This window comes from Protopterus annectens, chromosome 6.part0, assembly GCF_019279795.1.
Source record: "Protopterus annectens isolate FY-2018-M chromosome 6.part0, PAN1.0, whole genome shotgun sequence".
NCBI classification, from domain to species: Eukaryota; Metazoa; Chordata; order Ceratodontiformes; family Protopteridae; genus Protopterus; species Protopterus annectens.
Window position 1 is genome coordinate 1807769793 of NC_056737.1, and position 26501 is coordinate 1807796293.

General features: G+C 46.6%; 1 protein-coding gene across 1 annotated transcript in view; it reads left to right on the forward strand.

The window, feature by feature from the left end:
• Positions 1 to 26501, forward strand: part of PABPC1 (poly(A) binding protein cytoplasmic 1) — a 1472855-nt gene that overhangs the window by 274771 nt on the left and 1171583 nt on the right. The window contains exon 3 of the mRNA XM_044075161.1: positions 5367 to 5482. Within this exon, the coding sequence (XP_043931096.1) occupies positions 5367 to 5482 (116 nt within the window). The remainder of the gene's footprint in view (positions 1 to 5366; positions 5483 to 26501) is intronic.

The window sequence follows — 26501 nt, forward strand, 5'->3', positions numbered from 1 at the left end:
ACTGTTAAAGATTTTCTACAGGTACAACCACCACGTTTTAGTAGAAATTGGCCTTCAAAAAATGTGTCTTTTCCAGCCACGGACAGGCCCCAAAGAGGTAGATACAGGCGCCCAAGGGGCAGAGGACAATCTCAAGGATCGTATAGAGGCAGACAATGGCAAACTCTAACACCAAGAGGTGGCGAAGATAGTTCACAGCAATGCAGGAAACAAACCCAATGACTTTCCCCTTTGCATGCCAAGCAAGGCTCAAATGGCAGCACCCTTAGGAGGAAAGCTGGCATTATTTTCAAAAAATTGGCATATTGTCACAAAAGACAAATGGATCCTGGACATTATAAACAGAGGCTACAGATTTCATTTTCACACCCTTCGAAAATGAGAGGCATGCCGAACCTGCCACACAATCAAAGGGCAGAGGCTCAAATACAAATTTCAAAGCTCATGGGCATGAAAGCTATTCAAGAGGTACCTACTCACGAACAAGGTCAAGGTTTTTATTCCAGACTATTCCTGGTACCAAGGAAGGGAACAGATTGGAGACCCATTTTGGACTTATCCATCCCAAACACATTTCTACTGCACCAAAATTCAAGATGCTCACTTTACAGCAGCTTCTTCCCATGCTGGGCAAGGAGTCTTGGCTGGTAACATTGGACCTCAAGGAGGCATACCTGCATGTCCCAATCAGACAAAGCTGCAGAAGATACCTCCGATTTCTTGCAGGTTCAATCCACTATCAATTCTCTGCATTGCCCTTTGGCTTATCTACTGCGCCCATAGTATTCACGAAATGCCTGGCATCAGTAATTGCCTACTGCAGACTTCAAGGGATACAAATATACCCTTATTTGGACGACTGCCTGATCCAAGCGGACAGCAAACACATACTTCTGAAACATCTGGCTTATGTAACAAGGTTATTGAATTCTCTGGGATACACAGTCAACAAAGAGAAATCCAGGCTAACGCCATTTCAGAAAATAATTTTCCTGGGTGCCAACTTGGACACAAACACCCAGATGGCCTATCTTACGCCAGAAAAACAGGGGCAACTAACGCAATACTTCAAGACACTAGCAAATTGTTCCAGGCTAACTGCAAGGAAAATCCTGCAGGCTCTGGGATTCATGGCATCTTGCATTCTACTAATCCCATGTGCAAAGTTGCATATGAGGAAACTTCAATGGTACTTAAAAAGCCTATGGTCTCAACACAGCCACAGTTTGGAAACAATAATGCCACTAATTCCATGTTTGCAAAAGGAATTTCTATGGTGGGCTCAAGCATGCCAAACAAACACAGGTCTACCATTCTGCAAGCCTCAAGCAAATCAAGTCATCACAACAGACACCTCAGACTACGCCTAGGGGGGGCGCACATGACAAACCGGTGCATTCAGGGCAAATGGTCCCAAAAGGAAAAGCACCTTCACATCAATCAAAAAGAGATGCTAGCAGTAATAAATGCTATTATAGCTTTCAAAGACCTTCTGCATCCAGGTCAACTATTGATAAGAACAGACAACACCACAGTAATGTGGTACATAAACAAACAAGGAGGAACACATTCATACCCCCTTTGCAGGATGGTCATGTCACTTTGGAACATGGCTCTGGAGTTGCAAATCGAGCTTCAAGCACAGTACTTGCCAGGCATGGAAAACACGCTGGCAGACAATCTAAGCAGAAATATGACAGATCCACACGAATGGAAGTTGCATCCTCAAGTTTTTACAGAGATAATCCAAGCGTGGGGAAGGCCAGACATAGATCTCTCTGCCTCCCGCAAAAATCATCAATTAACAAAATTCTGCTTAAGGACATTTCATCCAAAGGCCTGGAGAGTGGACGCCCTTTCTTTCAGTTGGACAGCACTGACAGTTTACGCCTTCCCACCTCTTCCTCTACTGCCCAAGGTGCTTTTGAAAGCAAGAGCAGACAGACCAAAGATGATACTGATTGCTCCAGACTGGCCAAGACAACACTGGTACCCACTCCTGAGGAGCCTGACGATTTCTCCTCCATGGACCCTACCTCTAATGCCTCTTCTGACTCAGCACAGCTACAAAACTCTTCACAAGTCAGCTGGAAACACTCAATCTGGCCGCATGGAGGATTCCTTAACATCACAACAGACCCTACTCTCCAAGGAGGTGCAGTATGTCATTTTGGAGGCCAGAAGGCCGTCTACTAGAAAAGCTTACTCCGCAAATTGGAAACGGTTTTGTGCTTGGAATGAGAAAAAGGGCCAGGATCCTGGAAAACTGAATTTGCCTCAAATATTACAGTATCTAGCTGAGCTGCTAAGCAGTGGACTTTCATTCTCCTCCATCAAAATCCATGCATCAGCCATTTCTGCAGAATACAACACTGATCCACCTTTATTCTCTCACCCACTCTTAAGACAGTTCCTCAGAGGGGCTAAGAATATAAGACCTCCAAGGAAACGACCAATTCCTGCTTGGGATCTTAATTACATTCTAGAAAAGTTAACCTTGCCTCCTTTTGAGCCAGCTGCCTCAGCAGATTTGCAATATTTGTCTTGCAAAACAGCTTTCCTTCTGGCTATTACCTCAGCTCGTAGGGTCTCGGAACTACAAGCCCTCATGGCTGTGCAGCCCTTTATCATCTTCCATCAGGACAGAGTTTCCCTACGAACCATCCCGTCATTTATGCCTAAGGTGGTATCCAGGGTAGCTTTAAATCAGGCCATACACTTACCTACCTTTTACCCCAACCCTCAAAACAAAGGGGAAAGGCTGCTACATTCCTTGGACATCCACAGACAGCTGCGTTACTATTTGGACAGAACAAAGCCTTTCAGAAAATCAGACCAACTCTGTGTCCTACGCTGCAGGAGCTCAAGGGAAGCCAATTTCCAAACGGACAATTTCAAAATGGATAGGCCACTGCATACGTTTTTGTTACTCTTTTCATGGTAAATCTGTACCTGCAGGCATCAGACCCCACTCCACAAGGGCCACAGCTACCTCTGCAGTCTTCCTCAGAGGAGTTCCTACCAAAGATATTTTGGAAGCAGCCACTTGGAGTGCTGTGCATACCTTCACTAAACACTACCACCTACCTTTATACTGCAAAACTAGAGCAGGCTTTGCCACTGCAGTTTTGCAGGGCATTCTGGCTCCTCCCAGTTCCACCTAGTGCCTACCACCTCTTGCGTAGCTTTGGGATTCTACCTATCTGTAATGACTGCAGCTGTATGCACGATGAACATAGTACAGTTTTGTACCTACCATAAATGTAGATGTTCGAGTGCTAATACAGCTGCAGTCCAGGTTTCCCTCCCTCCTTCCCCTCTTGGGACAGGCCTAGTGGCTACACCTCCTCATACAACCTGTTTGGGGTTATTCTTTTATGATGTATTTGCCTGCAACTACTGTTTTTTTGACTATTTTGCATTGCATTATATATATGTATATATATCTAAAATTAGGTATTGCCTTCCTTCTGGGGGCACCTGACATCTGGGGCAAGAAAGACTGAAGAAAATGGCGTCGGCTGGTTCTTTTATACCCCTGTCGCACTGACGTCAGGGAAGAAGCGACTACCACCGACGCCGGACCTAGACTTTGGAATTCGGCCGACCGAGGACCCGCCTGACGGCAGGAGAACCCATCTGTAATGACTGCAGCTGTATTAGCACTCTAACATCTACATTTATGCTATGTACAAAACTGTACTTTCTCACTTATGTTAGTTGATTAAAAGTGGGCTTTCCTCCTCTTCAGTGAAAATGCACCTTTCTGCGATATCAGCCTGCTTGCCCCTTGGTCCCACCTTGCTAGCCAGGCTCGACGTAAAGCTCTTCCTTAAAGGGGGCCTTAATTACATCTTGGAAAAACTAACCAAGCACCCTTTTGACTTTTCCCTATAGATGTGTATGTGGAAAACTGTCCTGGTGGCTATCACTTCAGCCGGAAGGGTGTCAGAGTTGCAGGCCTTAATGGCCTGCCCTCCCTACACCACCTTCCACAAAGACAGAGTCACCCTGTGAACTAATCCCTCCTTTATGCCCAATGTGGTCAATGACTTGCCTCTAAACCAATCTATCCACACCTACCCACTTTCTTTCCCTCCCCCACTAATTAAGGGGAGATGGTACTGCACTCCCTGGATGTGCACAGGCAACTAAGATTCTACCTGGAGAAAACCAAAACCATTAGGAAATCTAAGCAGCTCTTTGTCTCCTTTCACCCCAGAGCCCTGGGCAAGGTAGTCTCCAAAAAAACCATTGCATGCAGGATCAGGAAAACTGTCTCTGTTGCTCCCACCATGGAAAAAAAAAACAGCGGGAGGAAAGGCCCATTCCACTAGGGCTGTGGCCTCCTCCAAGGCTTTCATAAAAGGTCTGGACACTGCATCCATTATGGAAGCAGACACATGGTCCACTCTCCACACTTTCACCAATCATTACAAACGTTTCCAAAGCACGGGCAGGATTCGCCAGGGCAATCCTACAGGGCTTTGTAGAATCCTCTTCAGCATCCACCACCCTCTTATCCATCTAAGCTGTGGTATTTTCCCACAACTAGAGTACTGCAACATAGGAATAGAAATACATATAGAATAGTTGTGTAAAATCTTAACATAACCATAGATGTCCTTCTCTTTCATGTTGCAGTATTCTTTCCCACCCACCATTACCCCCAGTTCTTTCTCCTTTAGTCCCAGCTAAGACCTGGACCTATGTATGCTACTGAAGGACACACACCTGTCCCCTCTGGCATGCCTCCTGCTGGGCCGCCTTCTCTACCAGCTGGCCTTCAAGTTCTAAGGATTGTGCGTGCAGACGTCACATTTAAGGCCCCTGGTTTATGGCCTTGCGTTTGATGTCCCCCGCACGCTGCAGCAGCCAAGCTGAAGCTTTTGTATAGGAGCTGACGTACGAGTCGCCTGAGGGCCAGAAATCCCACAATTAGAATACTGCAACATGGAAGAGGAGGACAGCTATAGTTATGGTAAGATTTTACACAACTATTCTTTCTTGCTACTAGAATATTTTGCAAAGGCCAGTTTTGTGACAAGTACAACATGTTTTGCTGTCTGTAGTGCTGCTCTTTCAGTTGTAGGGCTCTTCAGTTTATCACCAATGCAAGTATAGACTTGTGTAATGTGTGTATATATGTACACACACACACAAACGCATATGTATGTAGTATGTGCAGTTAATTTCCACTAAGATATCTGCCTTGTGTGTAGCTTGTAATTAAGTGGTAACATGCAAAATATGGTGCCTGTTGATGCATCCCTATCTTAAGTGTCACAAATGGATGTATGCCTTCAATTTAAAAGCTTTTCATTACAGATTAATGTATCCAGTTTATAATTCCTTACCTATGCTAGGTAGTATGCGATGAGAATGGGTCAAAAGGCTATGGATTTGTGCATTTTGAGACTCAAGAAGCTGCTGAACGAGCCATTGAAAAGATGAATGGTATGCTGCTTAATGATCGCAAAGTGTAAGTATGGTTTGATTTTTTTTGCATGGGGCATTTGTACATGTATTTAAATTTGCCAGCACTTGAGTTATTCAGCTTTAGCAAAAGCAGTATTTAGTGCGGATTGACATGACCTGTTTAGGAGCACATTTTGTAGGCGCTAGGCCAAGTCTTTTTTTGAATAGTCACCGTCAGTATTTGTTAAAATTATTTCATCAGTATTTCTTTTACATTGGTATTGACTCAAAGGGCTATGCCTTCATTCTGCTTGTTTATATCTAGATGACTGTTCTAGAAATTGACTTGTAGTCACAGCACAATTTCAGAACACACAATGAAATGTTTGCAGCACAGCATTACTAATCCATTGTCGTCCTATTCCTATGTTGCAGTATTCTTGTGGGATTTCCTGCCCTCAGGCGACTCGTACGTCATCTCCTATACAAAAGCTTCAGCTTGGCTGCTGCAGCTGCGTGGGTCGTCACACGTAAGGCCATAAACCAGGGGCCTTAAATGTGACTTCGGCACGCACAATCCTCAGAACTTTTCAGCCGCAGACGCATCGTGTGTTCGCTCCTCATCAGACATATCAATAAATCTAAGTAATCTGTTGGGTTTTTGGTTTTTTGTCAGATTGTTATTGCTTAGGCTTGGTTTGTTGTAGCAATTTATAGCCGATGTCCGGTAAAAAGGGTAAATGCCAATGCGGGTGCCAGATACACCCCGTAAAGACGCCCATGATAGGTGAGATTTTTGCTTAGGCCGGGAGCACGACCATTCCACTTGCTCCATTTGTCAATTGTTGCCGAAGACCCTACGCAACTGTCTGGCCGCACTAAACCTCTACTTAGAAAACCAACTGCTTAAGCGGTTAGCCCTAAGAATGGATCCCGCCTCGGAGGCCGGTTCAGGACCTCAGAGTAAGAAGCTGAAGTTTCCCAGGCCTACTTCGCATGCTGCTCCATTACTGGACGCCCTGCCAGCTGCCGGTTGAGGAGCACCCGGTGGATCAGTCTACTTCGACTAACTTTGGGGAAGCCATTGCTCAGACTGGCATGTCCACAGAGCCAACCCTGACTACCATAGAGGTCGTGGGAGAACCAGAATCAGTGGTACCTCTGACCCCAGGATCCTGACTTCAGATATGGTTCTTACTAAACCTGATTCCAGGCCGGTTCCAACATCCACCCTTCACTTCTTCTCTCATGCAGGCCTTTGTGGCCCTTAGGCCTTCAGCCTCATCCTCCACTACTCTACCTTTGCTCAGTCCTAGGCTTGCTTCTGCCTCTTCCCTTCCCCCATGACATCTCAGGTTAGGGAAGGGAACATGATGCATCCTTTTTCTCCTCAGAGGACTTCTTATGTTATACCTCTCAAATTGCATGTCCCCAGGAGTATTCTTTTGATGAGGAATCTGTTGAGGGGGATTCACCCCCTGAGGATATTACATTTGGTGAGACCATCACCAAGATGAAAGACCATTTCAAATGGGATACCTCACAAATGTCTTGACACCCAAGAGGTATTTTGAGCTTCTTCAAGTTGAATCCCCCTCCCCTTCTGCTGTTCCTCCAGTTTTACCTGGATGCCTTCAATTCTGCATCTAAGGCCCCAGACTGTCAGCCACCTACCCCCAAGCGACCAGATCATTTATACAAGGTGCCTGTCTAGCAAAAATTCTTGGTCAAACCACCCTTGCCAGACCCAGCAGTGATTTCCACCTACCCTGATAAGCAGTCCAGACTCCTTCCCTCTGCCTCACTCCTACCCACTGATAGACAACAGATCTATGGATAGGATTGGTAAAAAGGTGTACACGTCCTCCACATTGGCTTTCAGAACCATTAGCTATCAGACACACATGACTAAATATGCTCTGGACTTGGTATCTCAAGCCTCCTCCATGCTGGCCTCTATTCCTGACAGCTGCATTAAGGCTGACATCGCCTCCAAACTTGCTCTGGCTGCAATGGTAGCCAGACAGTCTTACATACAGCTATGATGCTGCAGAAGCCTCTGCTCACTCTGCAGCATCTGCTTCTGTTCTCAGGAGATACTCCTAGCTGAGACTTCAGAATCTCCCAGAAGACTTCAAGTCAAAGATCCTGGATGCCCCCCCCAGATCACAATTTCCTTTTCGGAAAACAATCTGCAGATCTTTTTAAGAATTCAAGAAAAAAGTAAGGAATTGCAGGACATAAAACATTTACTGATGTCCCCCATTCCCAAGTACCACAGAAACTATCTAGCTAAAGTCACCTTCGTGAGGCGAAATCCTACCCAGATGGGTTCTTCCTCTTCCAGATCTAGAATAGGTGTAAGAAGACCCACCACATCCAGACCTGCTGCCCTGCATCCTTAGCCTAGACCACACTTTCAGGACAGAGGAAGCCCTAACAATACATAGGTTCATAGGTTCATACTAGGCTATCTGCCCGAGGGCATTTACAAGCCTAGCCCATAGTTTTGTGGCTTACGCCACCCCTTTAGTATGGGGAACTATACCCATTATTTTGCTGTGCCTCTGTCGAGCAGTGACACTTTGGTAATCCCTGGGGTATATCTGCGATCTTCCATCCATTGGTCAAGATTTCTCTTGAACAAGGCCAGCGAGGTGCTCTGCCTCACATATACCGGGATTTTGTTCCATAGCATAGGGAGTCTTTGGGTGATGAATCTATCCCTCCAGCACGTCCTATTAATAGCCATGTCGAGGTTTGAGTCTCCTGCCCTTGTGGCTCTGATGGATCTAGATTTTTTGAGGTGAAGCATATTCATCAAATCTGGGTTTGACATGGCCTTGTATGTCAGGCACAGGTCACCTCTGAGCAAGCGGTAAGCGACTGAATATAGCTGAAGTTCTTTCAGTCGGGCAGCATAGGACAGATTTTTGAGACCCTTTATCCTTTTGGTGAGGAATTTTTGTGGCCTCTCCAGCTGCTGCAAGTGTCGGGTCAGATACATTCCGAATGGGGCATTGTACTCGATCATTGGTCTGATGAGTGATGAGTATAGGGAAACTATGACCTCCCTTGATCTAGATGTGAATCCCTTCATGATAAGGTGGGCAATGTAGAAGGTAGCTACATGTGTGTCGAATGACAGGCTATTGTCAACCTGGGTCCCCAGGTCCCTGATAACTTCTTCTGTGCTCAGTGGATTGCCACCTATATGGTAGCTAGGGGTAACCTTGTTTTTCCCGAAGGGTATGACTATGCATTTTTTGGCATTTAACTTTAGGCCATGGCTCTGGCGCCAGTTATCCGTTTCTGTGAGGCCCCTTTGAAGGATATCTGTGTCAGATGTGTTTTCGACTACGGCGCCCAGTTTGCAGTCATCTGCAAACTTTGTCAGCCATAACCCTCCTGTGTTTGCTTGTACTTCAGAAAAGTAGATGCCAAACAAGAGTGGGCCCAGGACTGAGCCCTGTGGGACACCACTTGTGACAGGCTTTGAGTCTGACATGGCGCCAGCAACTCTGACCCTGTGGGTTCTGTCACTCAGCCAGTTTGCAACCCATCTTGTGATGTATGGGTTAACATTTAAGCTGATGAGTTTTTCAATGATACCCGAGTGGGGTATTGTATCGAAGGCTTTCGCCAGATCGAGGTAGGCTGTATGGACTGCCTTTCCCTCATCAATGGCTTTGGTGACTTTCGAAAAAGTCAACCAAGTTTAAAAGGCATGATCTGCCTTTGACAAAGCCAAACTGGGTTGGATCCAAAGTCTGCAAATTCCCTATGTCTTTATTTATGAGATCCATTATGATCCTCTCCATGGCTTTGCAGATAAGGCTTGTCAAGCTAATGGGCCGGTAATTTCCAGGGTCGGTGGAGGCACCGCCTTTGTGAAGTGGGACCACCGTCGCGGTGCGCCACTCCCTGGGTACATATCCAGAGGTGAGACTATGATTAAACAGCTGTCCTAGCTGTGGGTTTAATTCCTCGTTGAGTTCGTGGAGCACACAGCCAGGGACACCATCAGGTCCCATGGATGCTGTGTTTTTTGCTTTGGAGAGAGCAGTTCTCACTTGAGCGTTAGAGATGTTTGGGGGGCTGCAATCGTTTGGTATAGATATCTCTCCTTTTGGGGGGGAGGGGGGGGTGAGAAGTTTGCACTGAACCTGTCAGCCAGTATGTTGGCAATGTCTGTAGGATCAGTAAATTTCACATCATTTTGAACTAGTTCTGAGCATATCTGGGAGTTTCCTCCCAGGTTTCTAACATAGCTAAAGAAGGCCTTATGATTGTCTTTTGAGTCTTTAGCTATTTTTTCTCTCAAAGTTTGCTTTGGATGATTTTATGAGAGCTCTTAGTTTTTTACTTGTAGTGATCAAAGGTGTCTTACCTTTTAAGGATTTTGCTCTATCTTGTACTAGCTTCCTCCTTTTGTTGTAGAGTTTGTTTATGGCTGGGGTCCACCAGACTGGACGCTTGCCTTTGGTACAAAGAGTCTTTGTTTTGCTTGGGATTGCCTTATCCATGCAGTCCTGTAGGTGCTGGTAGAAGGCACTTGTAAGTGATTCAGCGGCTTGAGTACTGTTTTCCGCCGGCTTAGGGGGGCCTTAAAGGAGACCACACTAGTCTTTAGAAGTGTGAAGTCTGCTTTCGAGAAGTTCTTTACTGTTTTCTTTTTTATTTCAGGTGGGGGTGGGATGAGGACCTCCAGCGAGATTAGTTTGTGATCTGATCTCACCAGTGAGGGGTATACTTCCGGTGTTGAACATTGTGCTCCCACGTTCGTGATGATGAGATAAAGTACGTTTTCCCCTCTTGTGGGGATGGTGACTAGTTGTTCCATGGCATTTGAGTTTATGAATTCCAGGAACTTTTGGGCTAGGGTGTTTGGGCTTGAGTAGTGTTCCCAGTCTATATTAGGGTAATTGAAGTCACCTAGTATGATGGTGTTCGGAGATACATTTATCTCCTCCAGTGTTTTCAGGAAAGCCATGTGAGGTTCCTGAGTTTGTGAGGGTGGCCTGTAACATGCTACAATTTGCAGAGCAGTCTTGCCTATGGTTAATTGCAACTGGATGGTCTCCGATGCATCGTGCGTTGCCACCAATCTTGAGGTGTGGGTGTCCTTGATGAATATGGATACCCCCCCTCCTTTCTTGGTATTGTCCGGATTTTGGGGCCGGAACGCATGATATGAGGTAAAACCTGATAGTGCTGGGGTGCTCTCAGGAGCCTTGAACCAGGTTTCTGTCACAGCACTGACATCGATGTTCTCCATACTGAGAAGGGCCTCGAGTGCGTGCATTTTGAGATTGAGACTTCTGGCATTGAGCAGCATTACCCTTAGTTTTTTTCCTTTTTGTGTTCTAGGGTGGTAGGTTTAGAATTTGAGCCTTGCCTAAAAAAGGCACTATGGGGGTGGCAAGAGCCTTTGCCAATATCCGGAATCCCAGGGGTGACAGGTGCAAGCCGTCCCTTGCGAAGCAGCGTGGCTTGTCCAGCATGTCATCCCAGGCAGACAGACATTGGATCCCCTTTGAATGACACCAGAGTTTAAGCCAATTGTTAAAGCTGATCATCTTATCTCTGTATTGTGGCATCATTCTTGGTGAAGGTAGGATACTGCTCAAGGTCAGGGTCATACCTGCCTTGCTTCCCTTCCACTCTCAACACTCCTTTCCTACTGCCTCCCCATCTGGCAAACCATAACCTCGGACCAATAGGGTACTATCCATAATAGAAAAAGGAGATTTCCTCTCCTGGAAAGAAAAAAACACCCATGAGAGGCATACCATACCCACCCAAAAACCAACAGCATCTCCTTCCACAGGTTATGATAGACCTGCTGAAACTGGGTATCATATAACCTGTTCCATCAGGACAAGAAGGAGAAGGTTTCTACTCCCGTCTCTTCCTGGTTCCCAAGAAAGACAGCTCTTGACGACCCAACTTAGACCTCTCTTTCCTAAACCTTTACTTTCAGGTGCCCGTCTTCAAAATGCTGTCACTTCCCACCCTGCTACCTCTCTTACCAGCCAAGGCTTATATGGCCACCTTGGAGCTAAAAGAGGCCTACCTACACATACCGATCAGAACTTCCCACAGAAGATTCCTGCGTTTCTTTGGACCCTCCTCTCATTTCCAATTTACTACTTTGCCCTTTGGTTTGTCCACTGCCCCCCAAGTGTTCACAAAATGTCTGGCCCAGGCCATTGCTTTCTGCAGAAATCAGGGAATCCAGATTTTACCCCTATCTGGATGATATCTTATATTGGCAGAGTCAAAAGATACCCTCTCAAAGCATCTGCACTTCCATGTCCCGTCTGCAGAATCTAGGGTTCACCCTCAACCTTCCAAAGTCCTCCTTGCACCCCGACCAGGGCAAGATTTTCCTGGGTTGCAGAATCCGAATGGACAGAATGAAGGCCTTTCTCCCTCAGGACAAGGTCCTCTCCCTGACCTCCCACTTCAAGGAGCTGCTACTCTGACAGCTGCGAGGCAGTTCCTTCGACTGCTGGGCTTAATGGCAGCAACCATCCCTATGCTACCACTGGCCAGAATGCACATGTGCAAGCTACAGTGGTACCTCAAAAACATTTGGTCCCAGCACCAAAGTCACCCGGAGCAAGTAATCCCCTTCCTTCCCTGTCTAAAGAATGAAGTCAGCTGGTGGATCCAACAAGTCTAGCTAAACCCAGGGCTTCCACTTCCATCCACCCAACCATGTAATGCGTTCAAATGCCTCAGATTCAGGTTGGGGAGCAACGATGACAGCTTAAGGGTTCAAGCAAACTAGCACCCTTCCCTGAAGGCCAAACTCATCAATGTCAGAGAAATGACTGCAGTCTTAGCTCTGAAAACATTTACTCCTCTGCTTTGACCAGGGGTCCTTCAAATAGTAACAGACAATGCCACGTTAATGTGGTACCTCAATCAGGGAGTGACAAAGGCGTATCTGCTGTGCAGGCTAACCCTGTTGATATGGGATCTAGCCTCTCGCCACAACTTGTCCCTGCAGGCAACCTACATCCCCTCTCAGGACAACAAGCAAGCAGATCTCCTAAGCAGGACATCCTCTCCACAACACAAATGGATGCTGAACAGGACCAGACCCATCTCCCTAGATATAGTCCACTGGTGGGGTACTCCTCAAGTAGATCTGTTTGCTTCCCCCCAGAACAGGCAGCTGAAGACCTTTTTCCTCAGACTCTACTCCCCTGTCTTGCTTGCAGAGTAGACGCTTTCAACATCTATAGGGAGGGGAAGTTTCTTTATGCCCCCCCCCCCCCTTTCCACTGATTCAGAAAGTCCTCCTGAAAATCAGGAAGGACAAACCGAAAATCTTGTTAGTGACCCCCTACTGGCCAAGGCAGCACTGGTTCCCCCTTCTTCACAATCTAGCCAAGGGGAATCACTAAGTTACCAGACAAGTTGGACGTCCTGACACAAGAAAAAGGAACTCGTTTCCACTCACACTTGCAGATGTTATCCCTGTCACTGTGGGTGATAAACGTTCGATCCCATTCAGACACCACTACTCAGAGGATGTGCTTTTAGTCCTGCGGAAGGCCAGGAAACCTACAACAAGAAAATCATGCCAAGCTAAATGGGAAAGATTTACTAAGTGGTATCTAGACAAGGCAAGGGACCCTTGCATTGCTCATCCCCACCTAGATGTCCTTCATGGATGCATCTGCAGTCATAACAAGTGGGTTGTCCTGTCGTCAGGCAGCCCTGCAGTCGGCCGGATTCCAAAGTCCGGGTCCGGCTTCGGCTGATGTCGCACTCCACCCGACGTCATCTCTGTTGGTCTTCGGGTATAAAAGCATCAGCCGACGCCATCTTCCTCAGTCTTTCTTGCCGCATGGCGCCCGAAGCAGAAGCTGTTCGCAAGTGCCGGTCGGTCGGATCCAGAGATTACTTCTACCGAATACTACTTCGAAGACTTCTAAAGCTAAGTACCCCGTTGGGGACTCTTTCTTGCCTCAGCCGATGTCAGAAAAAGTTAACAATTGTTTAACCTGTGGGAAACAAATACCTCATAAAGATTTCCACTCTTACTGTCTGCCTTGTTTAGGCCCAGCCCACGCCGTAGCAGCCTGTTCGCCTGTGCCTCCTTCAACCGACGAACGCTTAGGCGTCGGTCGGAGTTTGCAGAACAGTTTTTCGGTACTGATTTTGCGTACATTATGCCGTCGGATCCTCCGACTACCCAATCTTCCAAAAAACGCAAAGATAAAGACCGACACTCGCGGTCCGTGGTTTCGGCCGAAACCACGGTAAAGCAAACATGAGTGTCTCGGTTTCGCCGAAACCGAGAAAACTGATCAAAGTACAGCTGAACCTATACTTACAACTGAGGCCCCTGCTACAACTCTTGAATCGACCTCAGAAATTTTACCCACTACGGTGGTTGACTTATCAGACACCATCCCCTTGGATGTCTCTACCCCAGCACGTGGTGCTGCTAGGCCTCCAGCAGCCATGTCCATTAAGGCCTTCGCCAGGGCTAAAGCAGCCAAGACTACTAAATCAGTGCCTGTTAAACCCCCACATCCAGGCCCTCTTCTAGTTCTCAAATGCTTTCTTTGGCAGAAGATTTAATTTCTTTAATTAGAGGATCTCAATCTCACCCAGACAGGGCCTCTCAGCCCCAGAGAAGAGACCTAGGGCAGAGCCCCTGAGCCAGTGTCTTCTGATGATTCTGCTGATGAATCAGACATTACTGACCAGCCAGAGGCTCCCTTCTCCAATTTTGAAGATTCTGATGCTGAAGAATCCATTCCAGCTGCTTCCCCACCAGAAGAATTCTCCTTTGGGGAAACCTTGCATGCCATGCGAGAACAGTTCCAATGGCAGCAACAGGATTTTTCAGACTCCAGAAAAGACTTAGGACCTTTCTGCACCTCCCACAGCACAGGCCCTTAGCTATACCTCCTGTTCTCTCTGTGGTGGATGATGCTTTCAATGATGTTTGCTCCGCTCCAGATTCTTTACCCCAGCCCCTGCCAAACCAGACAGATTTTACAGGGTGCCAGATACTCATCACCACCTTTACAAGGCCCCACTTGCAGACCCAGAAACTATATCCCAGGGTCCCAAGGCAGTAGCGCGACCACAGCTAAAACCCTATTCCTTCTGAAAGGGAAGCAAGGTCATTAGACAGATGGGGTAAAAGGTCTACACTTCAGCTACTCTCTCAGCTAGAGCTTTAAACTGTCAGTTTCACATGATACAATACCAAGAGTTTATGCTTGATCAGTTAACTAAAAACTAACCACTGATGAATCTCTTGATAAGAAATATGTATTAGAAATGGTAAATAACATACAACAGGTTAGCAACCATTCCTTAAAATGTGGCTATGATGCACTGGAGGCTTCATTTAGATCAGCCATGACAGGCACAGTGATAAGAAGGCATGCATGGCTAAAGGAACAAGCTTTACCGGATCATGTTAAAGCTAAGTTGCTAGATGCTCCTATGGACAAGACAAGTTTGTTTGGTACACCTGCCCAGCAGGTTATGAAGAAAATGGAAGAAAAGGCAAAATCTGTTCAAACTGTTAAAGATTTCTTGCAGGTTCAACCGCCAAGGTTTAGCAGCAACTGGCCTGCCAAAATTGGTCCTTTCCTGACTCCACAAAATTTCAAAGGGGCAGGAATAGACGTTCCAGAGGCAGAAACCAATCCAGAGGAGGTGCCTACAGAGGACGACAGTGGCAAGGTAACAACAGAGGCACAGACGCAGCCACTGCCACTACATCAGCGCAACCACAGTGACTTAATCCTAACTCCGCCTACCAGGGAACAAATAGCAGCTCCTCTAGGCGGAAAGTTAACCTTATTTTCAAAGAACTGGCACTACATAACAAAAGACAGGTGGATTTTACAAACCATAGATCAAGGTTACCGGTTTCACTTCCACACTTTACCAGTCAAAAGAGGAATGCCAAATCTACCTCCAAATCAAAAACAGAGGCTCTACGCCAGATAATGGAGTTAGCAAACATGAGAGCTGTGGAAAGAGTGCCAACAGCAGAACAAGGAAAGGGGTTCTATTCCAGACTATTCCTAGTTCCAAGAAAGGAAAAAGTAGGAGACCAATTCTCGACCTGTCCACCTTAAATACATACATCATTGTCCCAAAATTCAAAATGCTGACCCTACAGCAACTTCTTCCCATGCTGGGCAAGGAGTCTTGGCTGGTAACTCTAGATCTCAAGGAGGCATACCTGCACGTCCCCATTCGACCAATCTGCAGAAGATACCTCAGATTTCTTGCAGGATCAGAGCACTATCAATTCTCAGCATTGCCCTTTGGCTTATCTACTGCCCAGAGTATTCACAAAATGCCTGGCATCAGTAACGCCCATTGCAGACTACAGGGAATTCAGATTTACCCATACCTGGACGACTGCCTACTACAAGGGGACAACAAAAGCAAGCTGACAACAGATTTACAAAGGGTCATTTACTTGCTACAAGGACTGGGATACACAGTCAATTTACAAAAGTCAAGGCTGATACCATCCCAAACAAGGACATTCTTGGGCGGAATTGGACACAGTACAACAAATGGCATTCCTGACTACAGAAAAACAAAAGAACTTCCTCTTTACTTCTTGGCACTAACAAAACTGAACAAGTTAACAGCAAGAAAATTTCTGCAGGCCTTGGGCTTCATGGCATCATGCATAATCTTGGTCCCATTTGCCAGACTACATATGAGGAAACTACAGTGGTACCTAAAGAATTTATGGTCCCAACACAGACACAGTCTAGAAACAGAAATCCCACTAATTCCATGCTTAAAACAGGAGTTCCTATGGTGGGCTCAGGCATGCCAGTCAAACCCAGGCCTACCCTTTCGCAGATGTCAACCAAGCCAGACCATCACAACAGACGCTTCAGACCTAGGATGGGGGCCCACATGCTGGACAAATGCGTGCAAGGATTGTGGACACAGGATCAACTTCACCTGCACATCAATCTAAAAGAAATGCTGGCAGTAAAACTGGCAATCCAAAAGTTCAAACCATTCCTCAAAGAGGGCCAGTTGATAAGGACAGACAACACCACAGTCATGTGGTACATCAACAAACAGGGAGGCACTCATTCATACCCCTATGCAGAATGACCTTGGAGCTGTGGACCCTGGCACTCAGCTACAACATTCAGTTACAGGCAATGTTTGTACCGGGGAAAGACAATACTCTAGCAGACATATTAAGCAGAACCACTCCGGATGCCCACGAATGGAAGCTGCACCCGGACATCTTCAAGACCATCTCAAAGAAATGGGGAATGCCACAGATAGACCTATTCGCATCACCTCTCAATCACCAGCTCAAAAATTCTGCACAAGGACATTCCACCCACTAGCATGGAAAGTGGACTCACTCTCCTTCAACTGGAAAGGCCTAACAGCATATGCATTCCCACCTCTTCCTTTGATACACAAGGTACTACTAAAAATCAAGGAAGAACGTCCAAGGATAATCCTGATAGCCCCAAACTGGCCAAGACAACACTGGTACCCACTACTGAAGAGCATGTCTCGAACAATATGTGGCCAATACCCTGATGCCTTTGATGTTAACTCAGAACAACTACAGCATCATACATCCAAACCTAAAAACGCTGCAACTGACTGCATGGAACATCACATAGCAGCAGCTAATCCAGAACTTTCCCAAAGAGTTAAAGACATTATTCTTGAAGCACGCAGACCTTCAACAAGAAGGAACTATGCTGGAAAATGGAAAAGGTTTGTCATTTGGAGTACCGAAGAGGAAAAGATGTGTCAAACATAGATATGCCTAACATTCTGGAGTATCTGGCGAACTTCTTCATTCAGGCCTGTCCTACTCCTCCATCAAGATACATGCATCAGCTATTTCAGCAGAATACAGCTTTGATCCACCTGTTTTTCAAGCACCCTTTGCTCAGGCAGTTCCTCAGAGGAATCAAGAATGTAAAACCTCCAAGGAAACCACCATTACCAGCCTGGGATTTAAACTTTGTGCTAGAAAAGTTGACACTATCACCCTTTGAACCAGCAGCAACAGCAGACCTACAACACCTGTCATGGAAAACTGCTTTCCTACTGGCAATTACTTCAGCAAGGAGGGTTTCAGAACTACAGGCCTTAATGGCAGTGCAACCCTTCCTAATCTTCCACCAAGATAGAGTGTCCATGAGAACTAATCCTACATTTATGCCCATGGTGGTATCCAGAGTATCTTTAAACCAGGCAATCCACCTACCTACTTTCTTTCCCAACCCACAAAACAGAGGGGAAAGAATACTGCATACCTTGGATGTACTACTACTTGGACAGAACAAAAAATAGCAGAAAGACTGACCAACTTTTTGTAGCCTATGCAACAGGAAGGGAAGGAAAAGCTATTTCCAAACAGACAATCTCCAAATGGATAGGAAATTGCATACGATACTGTTACTCCTTCCATGGAAAACCAATTCCACAGAACATAAGACCTCATTCTACAAGGGCAACAGCCACTACCACAGCCTTCTTACGAGGAGTGGCAACCAAAGACATTATTGAGGCGGCTACTTGGACCTCCGTGCATACATTTGCCAAGCATTATAATTTGCCTCTATATTCCAGATCCCGAGCAGGGTTTGCCACTGCTGTACTGCAAGGGATCCTAAACACACCATAATCTACTTTTATCCTCCTCCCTAGTTGGCTATGGTATTCTACCCACTTGTTATGACTGCAGATGCATCCATGAAGGACATAGTACAGTTTTGTACCTACCATAAATGTAGATGTCCGAACTGGATAGCATCTGCAGTCAGGATTACCCTCCCTCCTTCCCCTCTGTGGTACTCCTAGGGTGTTTACCCTCCTAATAGCTAGCTGTTGGGGGGGAGTCTTTTATGGTGTATTTGTTTGTATATATGTACATATATGCTTATTGTGTTTACCTCTATCTATTTGGAAACATTGGCATCTATCCAAATTTTAGCCTGCAAGAGGGCTACTGGCATCTGGGGCAAGAAACACTGAGGAAGATGGCGTCGGCTGATGCTTTTATACCCGAAGACCAACAGAGATGACGTCGGGTGGAGTGCGACATCAGCCGAAGCCGGACCCGGACTTTGGAATCCAGCCGACTGCAGGGCTGCCTGACGACAGGACAACCCACTTGTTATGACTGCAGATGCTATCCAGTTCGGACATCTACATTTATGGTAGGTACAAAACTGTACTTTCTTGCTTGTGTGTCAACTGATAAAAAATGGACTTTCCTATTTTTTAGTGAAAGTACACCTTTCTGCAGTATCAGCCTGCTTGCCTCTTGATCCCCCCTTGCTGTCCTGGCTCAGTGTAAAACTAAAGGGGTGCTACACATTAGACCTCCAAAAAAGCCGACCCCCACCCCCACCCTGGAACCTTAACTTCATCCTGGAAAAACTTGCCCAACACCCATTCGAACCTGCTGGGACAGCTTCCCTTCAGATATGTACATGGAAAACAGTCCTAGTGGCGATCACTTCAGCCAGAAGGGTTGCTGAGCTGCAAACCTTAATGGCTTGCCCACCCTACACCAAGTTCCACAAGGATAGGGTCACCCTGAGAACCAACCCCTCCTTTATGCCCAAGGTGGTCAATGACTTGTCTCTAAACCAATCCATCCACCTTCTATCCCTCTCCCACAAATGAAGGGGAGAGGCTACTCCACTCCCTGGATGTACACAGGCAACTAATATTTTACCTGGGCAAAACTAAATCCATTAGGAAATCTAAACAACTCTCTCCTTCCGTCCCAGAGCATTGGGCAAGGCAGTCTCCAAATCACAGCATGTTGGATCAGGAAAGCCATTTGTCTTTGCTACTCCCACCACGGGGAAAAAAAACCCAGTGGGAGTAAAGGCCCATTCCACAAGGGCAGTGGCTGCCTCCAAGGCTTTCCTGAAGGGGCTGGACACTGCTTCCATTATGTATGCAGCCCCATGGTCCACTATCCACACTTTCACCAAACATTACAAGCCAGACCAAGTCTCCAGAGCACATGCAGGATTCTCCAGGGTAATCCTACAAGGCTTTGTAGAATACTCTTCTGCATCCGCCACCCTCTCATCTAACTAAGCTGTGGTACTCCCACAAGAATACTGCAACATAGGAATAGGACATAGAATAGTTGTGTAAAATCTTACCATAACCATAATGTCCTTTTCTTCCATTTTGCAGTATTCCTTCCCACCCACCAATAACCCCCTCATCATTCAGTTTTCTTCCCAACATCACCCTGGACCTACCTGTACTACAGAAGGACCCCAGGGTCCAATACCTGACACCTACTCCTACTACTTGCAGATGGAGTAGGATGGAAAGTTTCTTGGGCTAGCAGCTATGTATGGTTTGTCACATTGTGGCTTAGGATACCCAGCTGTTTATTTGGTACCCTCACCACTACAGAGACCCATGTGTTGGAATTAGGAGGAATCTCACCTCCAGCACAAAGTGTTGCACTTCCTTAGCCCTGTATTTATAGGTTGGCTGTCTGCATGCTGATACTTCGGCTGGGTAGTAGGCTTTGTAGTGTACTCAAGTCATTCAGCTGAGCTGCGTCATCCTTACTTCCTCACATTATCCAGGACCTACTGGCACATGGAACCATAGAACCTCTTCCCTCAGGCCAAGAAGGGAAAGGTTTCTAATCAAGGCTAGTCCTTGTACCAAAAAAGGACACACCATGGAGGTCAGTCGTGGATTTGTCTTTCTTAAACCTCTTTCTAAAAGTCCCTTTCTTCAGGATTCTATCCCTCCAACCCCCCTCCCACTACTGCCACCCAAAGCATTCATGGCCACTCTGAACCTGAAGGAAGCCTGCTTCCACATCCCCATACAAGCCACCCCCAGAAAGTACTTGCGTTTTGCTGGGCCCTGTTCTCACTTTCAATTTACTGCTTTGCCCTTTGGTTTATCCACTGCACCCAGGATCTTCACCAAATGCTTAGCTGCCGCTTTAGCCTACTGCAGGGCCAAGGGCATTCAAATCTACCCCAACCTGGACGATATTAATCTTGCAGAAAAAGAAAACATCCATAAAAAAATCTGCAGTTTTCCATGTATCTGCTACAAGGGTTGGGGTTCACCCTCAACATTGCCAAATCACCCCTTTCACCATAGCAGGACAAAACCTTCCTGAGATGCAGGATCCGGACAGACCTGATGAAGGCCTTCTTTCTTCAGGACAAAGTGCTTTCCCTAAAAGACCACTTCTAGGACCTTCTCCAGGCCCACCAACTGTCAGCAAGACAATTCATGCAACTTCTGGCCTTATAGCAGACACAATACCTATGCTACCACTAGCCAGGCTACACATGAGGAAGCTACAGTGGTACCTAAAGATTGTGTGGTCTCAACGCAACCACCCTCTAGAGTTCCAGATACCCTTTCTACCCTGCCTAAAAACAGAGTTAAAGTGGTGGATTTAACAAGTTCAGTTGAACCCAGGCCTTTCCCCTGCTATCCTCCACACCGGTTTAACATATGTGCACAGATGCCTCGAATCTGGGCTGGGGTGGTACCACGAAGGGCCTCAAGGTGCAGGAACACTGGCAGGCACCCCTCCTGAACAAACACATCAACGTAAGGGAGATGACTGCAGTTTCTTTAGCCAGGTCCCCTACAAATCTTCACAGACAGCACCACGGTTATGTGGTACATCAACAAATGGGGGGACCAAGTCTTAACCTCCTCTGCAAGCTGGCAGTGCAGATTTGGGACTTAGCCTCACAAAACAGCTGATCTCTGCAGACAGTCTACATCCCATCCCAGGACAACCACCAAGCGGATGTTCTCAGCAGATCATTTTCTCTGCATCATGAAAGGATGTTGCACAGAGAAGTATTTCTAGACATTGCCCACCAGTGGGGCACACACCAAATAGATTTGTCTCCCCCCAGAACAGACACCTGAGAATTTTGTACCAAGACCACTCCCCACTAGCCTGGAGAGGGGACGCCTTCATCTCATGGAAGGGACGATTTCTGTATGCCTTTCGTCTCATTCAAAAGGTCCTCCTGAAAATCAGGAGGGACATGCCAAAAATCTTGCTGGTGGCTCCCTATTGGCCAAGGCAGCATTGGTTCCCCATTCTGTTGTCCCTCACCAAGGGCAGTCACCACAAATTACCCCACAAGGTGGACCTGCTCACACAGCAGAAGGGAACTCTCATCCACCCTCACCTGGAGATTCTGTGCCTAACACTCTGGGTGATAAACTTTTAATACCCTTTAGACAGCACTACTCTGTGCTTTCTGCCCTGAGGGAGGCCAGGAAACCTAACATGAGATCTCCCATTTTAAAATTCTCCAGAGACATAGGGACCCCTTTCAAGCAGTTGTTCCCCTAGCCTTAGCTTGTGTGTGAGCTTATCAAGGCAGGCCTTTCATACTTTTCAGTGCAAGTGTGCACCTGTCTGCTATCTCTGCCTGCTTACAATTAAAACATCCTTTACTCTCCAGGTTAGATGTTAACTTGTTCTTGAAAGGGGTCTTTCACATCAGACCACAGAGTAAGCTTATCCCACTGCCTTGGGGCCTAAATTTTATTCTGGAAAAATTCACACTGGCTCCGTTTGAGCCAGCTATTTCTGCATCCCTACGGATGTGCACATGGAAAATCTTGCTGGTAGCTCTCACCTCAGCTAGAAGGGTACCAAAGTTGCAGGTACTCTTGGCATGCTCTCCCTACACTATTTTCCACAAAAACAGGGTTACCATATGCACCAACCATTCATGCCGAAAATGGTCAATGAGCTATCATTAAATCAGTCCATTCACCTACCCACCTTCTTCCCCTCTCCTACCAGTGACTGACAGAATACTCCATTCCTGGATGTTCACAGGCAGTTAAGGTTTTATTTGGACAAAACTAAGACCATTAGGAAATCCAATCAACTTTTTGTATCCTTTCATCCTAGAGCCCTGGGCAAGGCAGTCTCCAAACAAACTATCTGCTTCTGCTACTCTTACCATGGGAAGGACTTGCTTCATGGGGTCAGAACACACGCTACCAGGGCTGTAGCATCCTCTTAAGGCCTTCTTCAAGGGCCTAGACACAGCCTTCATCCTGGAGGCTTCCACCTTGTCCACTATACATTTACCAGACATTACAAAATGGGTCATATCTCCAGAGCATGTTTTGCTGTGGCAGTCCAGCAGAAATATCTGGAATCTGTTACTTCTACCTCCTCCTTAACATGTGGTACTCTCCCACAGTACAAATACTGCAACATAGGAATAGGACATAGAATAGTTGTGTAAAATCTTACCAAAACCATAGAGGTCTTTCTTTTCCATGTTGCAGTATTCCTTCTCTTCCACCTAGCCCCCTGCATTTCCTTTCACCTGTTTATGGGGCACCACCTAGACTATGGTCACACTGGGCAGTCAATGGCATTTCACCAGTCTAGAGGGTATCATTTGGCTCTACCTAGTCAACTGTCCGACTGGGCAGTTCATTCTGACGTTTGTGCATGCAGACATCATGTTTATGGCCCTGTGTGTGCCGTACCACGCACCAACTGCAACCAGCCTGAGGTAGAGAATCCCACAGTAAGAATACTGCAACATGGAAGTGAAGGACATCTGTGGTTATGGTAAGATTTTACACAACTATTCTTTGCTGTGTTATTGAGTAGGAGTCGGTGATAGTTTGGGACCTTTCCCTTGAGTCTCCCTTTAGATCTCGCAGGGTGTTTCCAAGAGTTGGTCAGTAGCTGTGGTTCACATGTATGGGGAACCAGAGTAGCTCATATTTCAGCTTGTAACATTTGCAGGTAGCATCTTGGCCATAATACATTAGGGCGTTCTGTCCAGGCAAGATATTTTTGATTCTTTGAAGGCTGTAGCTGTCATGGCAGCTTCATTTTCATGGTACCTTATGACAGCTTCCGCATGATCCTTCAACGAGTAGAGTGCACTGGTCACAGCAAAAAATTGTGACAAATACATCTGCAGCAGTAGTACCTGATGATCTTCGTGTTTCACTGTTGCAGTCATCACATTTGGGTTATCCTTGCCAGGGTAGCCATCAGTTTGCCTGAATACCAGAGGCTTAGTATTTCTGCATCAATTGCTGTCGCTGCAGGACTGACGTCAGGTCATCAGTGGTATAAAACCAGGAAGCTGACGCCATTGCATCAGTCTTTCTTGCTGAGGAGCCCGAAGCAGAAGTAGTTTGCACGAGTGCCGGTCAGCCGCTACCTGAGTTTTCATTTCCGAATTGAAGTTGGTCTTCTAAAGCTAAGTACCCCATTGGGGATCCTTTTTTCTTGCTCTAACTGATGTCAGAAAGTTAATTGTCTCGCCTGTGGAAAGCAAATGCCACAACAGGACTTTCATTCTTACTGCATCACTTGTTTAGGCCCACACCACGACGTCCCCCACTGTCGCTTCTGTGCTTTGTTCAGTGCCAGAACTAGATATTTTCGCTCTGTCCTCGAATTCCAATATGGCTTCGGTAGGCCATCCGACAAATGATCTTCCGAAAAAAGTAAGGATAAAGAACAGACCGGGCTGGTCCAAAACTGCCGGCGATGCTTCGGTTAAGCTAGTCATCAGTTCTCCGGTCCTCAGTGAGGCGCTTTCGCAGCCCCTAATGCCCGCTTCTGTGGATTTGTAGGCCGCTACTGAGACACTTTCGGAGTCCAGTATGCCGCAAGACTCTTTGACAAAGGATCCTGCTGATGTCTCTACCTTGGATGGCTCCAGAGCTGCTGAGCAGGCACCGGATTCCAAGGAAGTACTTTGCACTACTGATACTCTACACAGACCGACTTCTTTCACGTCTACAGTTCTTTCAAAAACTAACCAGTTTCTAAGGCCCAGGGTACGTACCACACCCAAAAAAAAAAGACTATCCAAGCTCAGGCGCCCTCTTCCTTGCCTCAGTCTCAAATGCCTAAAATGGCAGAAGATCTTTTAATGCTCTTCAGGGGAAGCCAGGCTACCCCTTCCAAGAGAAAGACTTGTCCCCAGTAGTTTTATCTAAACAGGAGTCCGATTACTCTGATGCATCTGAATATGAAAATATGCAACCCCCTTTCTGCTTATGAGGATTCTGATGCAGAGGAATCCATCCCTTCAGCCTCTCCACCTGAGGACTTTTCCTTTGGGGAAACTCTGCATTCTTTAAGGGAACATTTCCAGTGGGAATGTCAGGACTATCCTCAGTCAAAAAAGAGACTCTGGGAATTCTTTGATCTTTCACAGCGCAGACCTCTGGCCATTCCTCCTGTCCTGGATGATGTCCTTCAAGGATGCATCTGCAGTCATAACAAATGGGTTGTCCTGTCGTCAGGCAGCCCTTCGGTCGGCCGGATTCCAAAGTCTGGGTCTGGCTTCGGCTGATGTCGCACTTCACCCGACGTCATCTCTGCTGGTCTTCGGGTATAAAGGCATCAGCCGACGCCATTTTCCTCAGTCTTTCTTGCTGCGTGGCGCCTGAAGCAGAAGCTGTTCGCAAGTGCCGGTCGGTCAGATGCAGAGATTACTACTACCGAATACTACTTCGAAGACTTCTAAAAAGCTAAGTATCCCGTTGGGGACTCTTTCTTGCCTCAGCCGATGTCAGAAAAGGTCAATAACTGTTTAACTTGTGGGAAACAAATACCTCATAAAGATTTCCACTCTTACTGCCTGCCTTGCTTAGGCCCAGACCACGACGTAGCAGCCTGTTCGGCCTGTGCTTCCTTCAACTGACGAACGCTTAGGCGTCGGTCGGAGTTTGCTGAACAGTTTTTCGGCTCAGATTTTGCGTACATTATGCCATCGGATCCTCCGACTACCCAAATTGTTAAAAAACGCAAAGAAAAAGACCGACACTCGCGGTCCGCGGTTTCGGCCGAAACCACGGTTAAGCAAGCCGCGAGTGTCTCTGTTTCGGCCGAAACCGAGAAAACCGGTCAATCTTCAGCCGAATCCATGACTACTACTGAGGCTCCTGCTACCGTAGTTGAATCGGCCTCAGAAGTTTTGCCTACAATTGTGGTTCCTAGTGATTTATCAGACACCATTCCTTTGGATGTCTCTACCCCAGCACGTGGTGCTGCTAGGCCCCCTGCAGCCATGTCTATTAAGGCCTTTGCCAGGGCTAAAGCAGCCAAAACTGTTAAATCAGTGCCTGTTAAGACCCCCTCACACAGGCCCACTTCTAGTTCACAAATGCTCACTCTGGCAGAGGATTTAATATCCTTAATTAGGGGATCCCAATCTCACCCAGACAGGGCCTCTCAGCCCCCAGAAAAGAGACCTAGAGCAGAGCCCCCCGAGCCAGTGTCCTCTGATGATTCTTCGGATGACTCAGACATTACAGATCAGCCAGAGGCTCCTTTTTCTACTTATGAGGATTCCGATGCTGAAGAATCCATTCCATCTGCCTCTCCACCAGAGGAATTTTCCTTTGGGGAAACCTTACATGCCATGAGAGAACAATTCCAATGGCAGGGACAAGATTTCTCAGATTCAAGAAAAAGGCTTAGGACATTTCTGCACTTACCACAACATAGGCCCTTAGCTATACCTCCAGTACTGCCTGTTGTGGATGATGCATTTAATGATGTTTGCACTGCTCCTGATACCTTACCCTCCAGCCCCTGCCAAACCAGATAGATTTTACAGGGTGCCAGACACCCATCACCACCTATACAAGGCCCCACTTGCAGATCCTGAGACTATATCCCAGGGGCCTAAGGCAGTAGCCTCGACCTCAGCAAAAAACCCTATTCCTTCTGAAAGGGAATCCAGGTCCTTAGAGAGATGGGGGAAAAAAGTTTACACCACTGCTACTCTCTCAGCTAGAGCTGTAAACTGTCAGTTTCATATGATCCAATACCAAGAGTTTATGCTTGATCAGTTAACTAAGAAGCTGTCCACTGATGACTCCTTAGATAAGAAATATGTTTTAGAAATGGTGAATAACATTCAGCAGGTTAGTAACCATTCTTTAAAATGTGGCTATGATGCACTGGAGGCTTCATTTAGATCAGCCATGACTGGCACAGTGATAAGGCATGCATGGTTGAAAGAACAGGTCTTGCC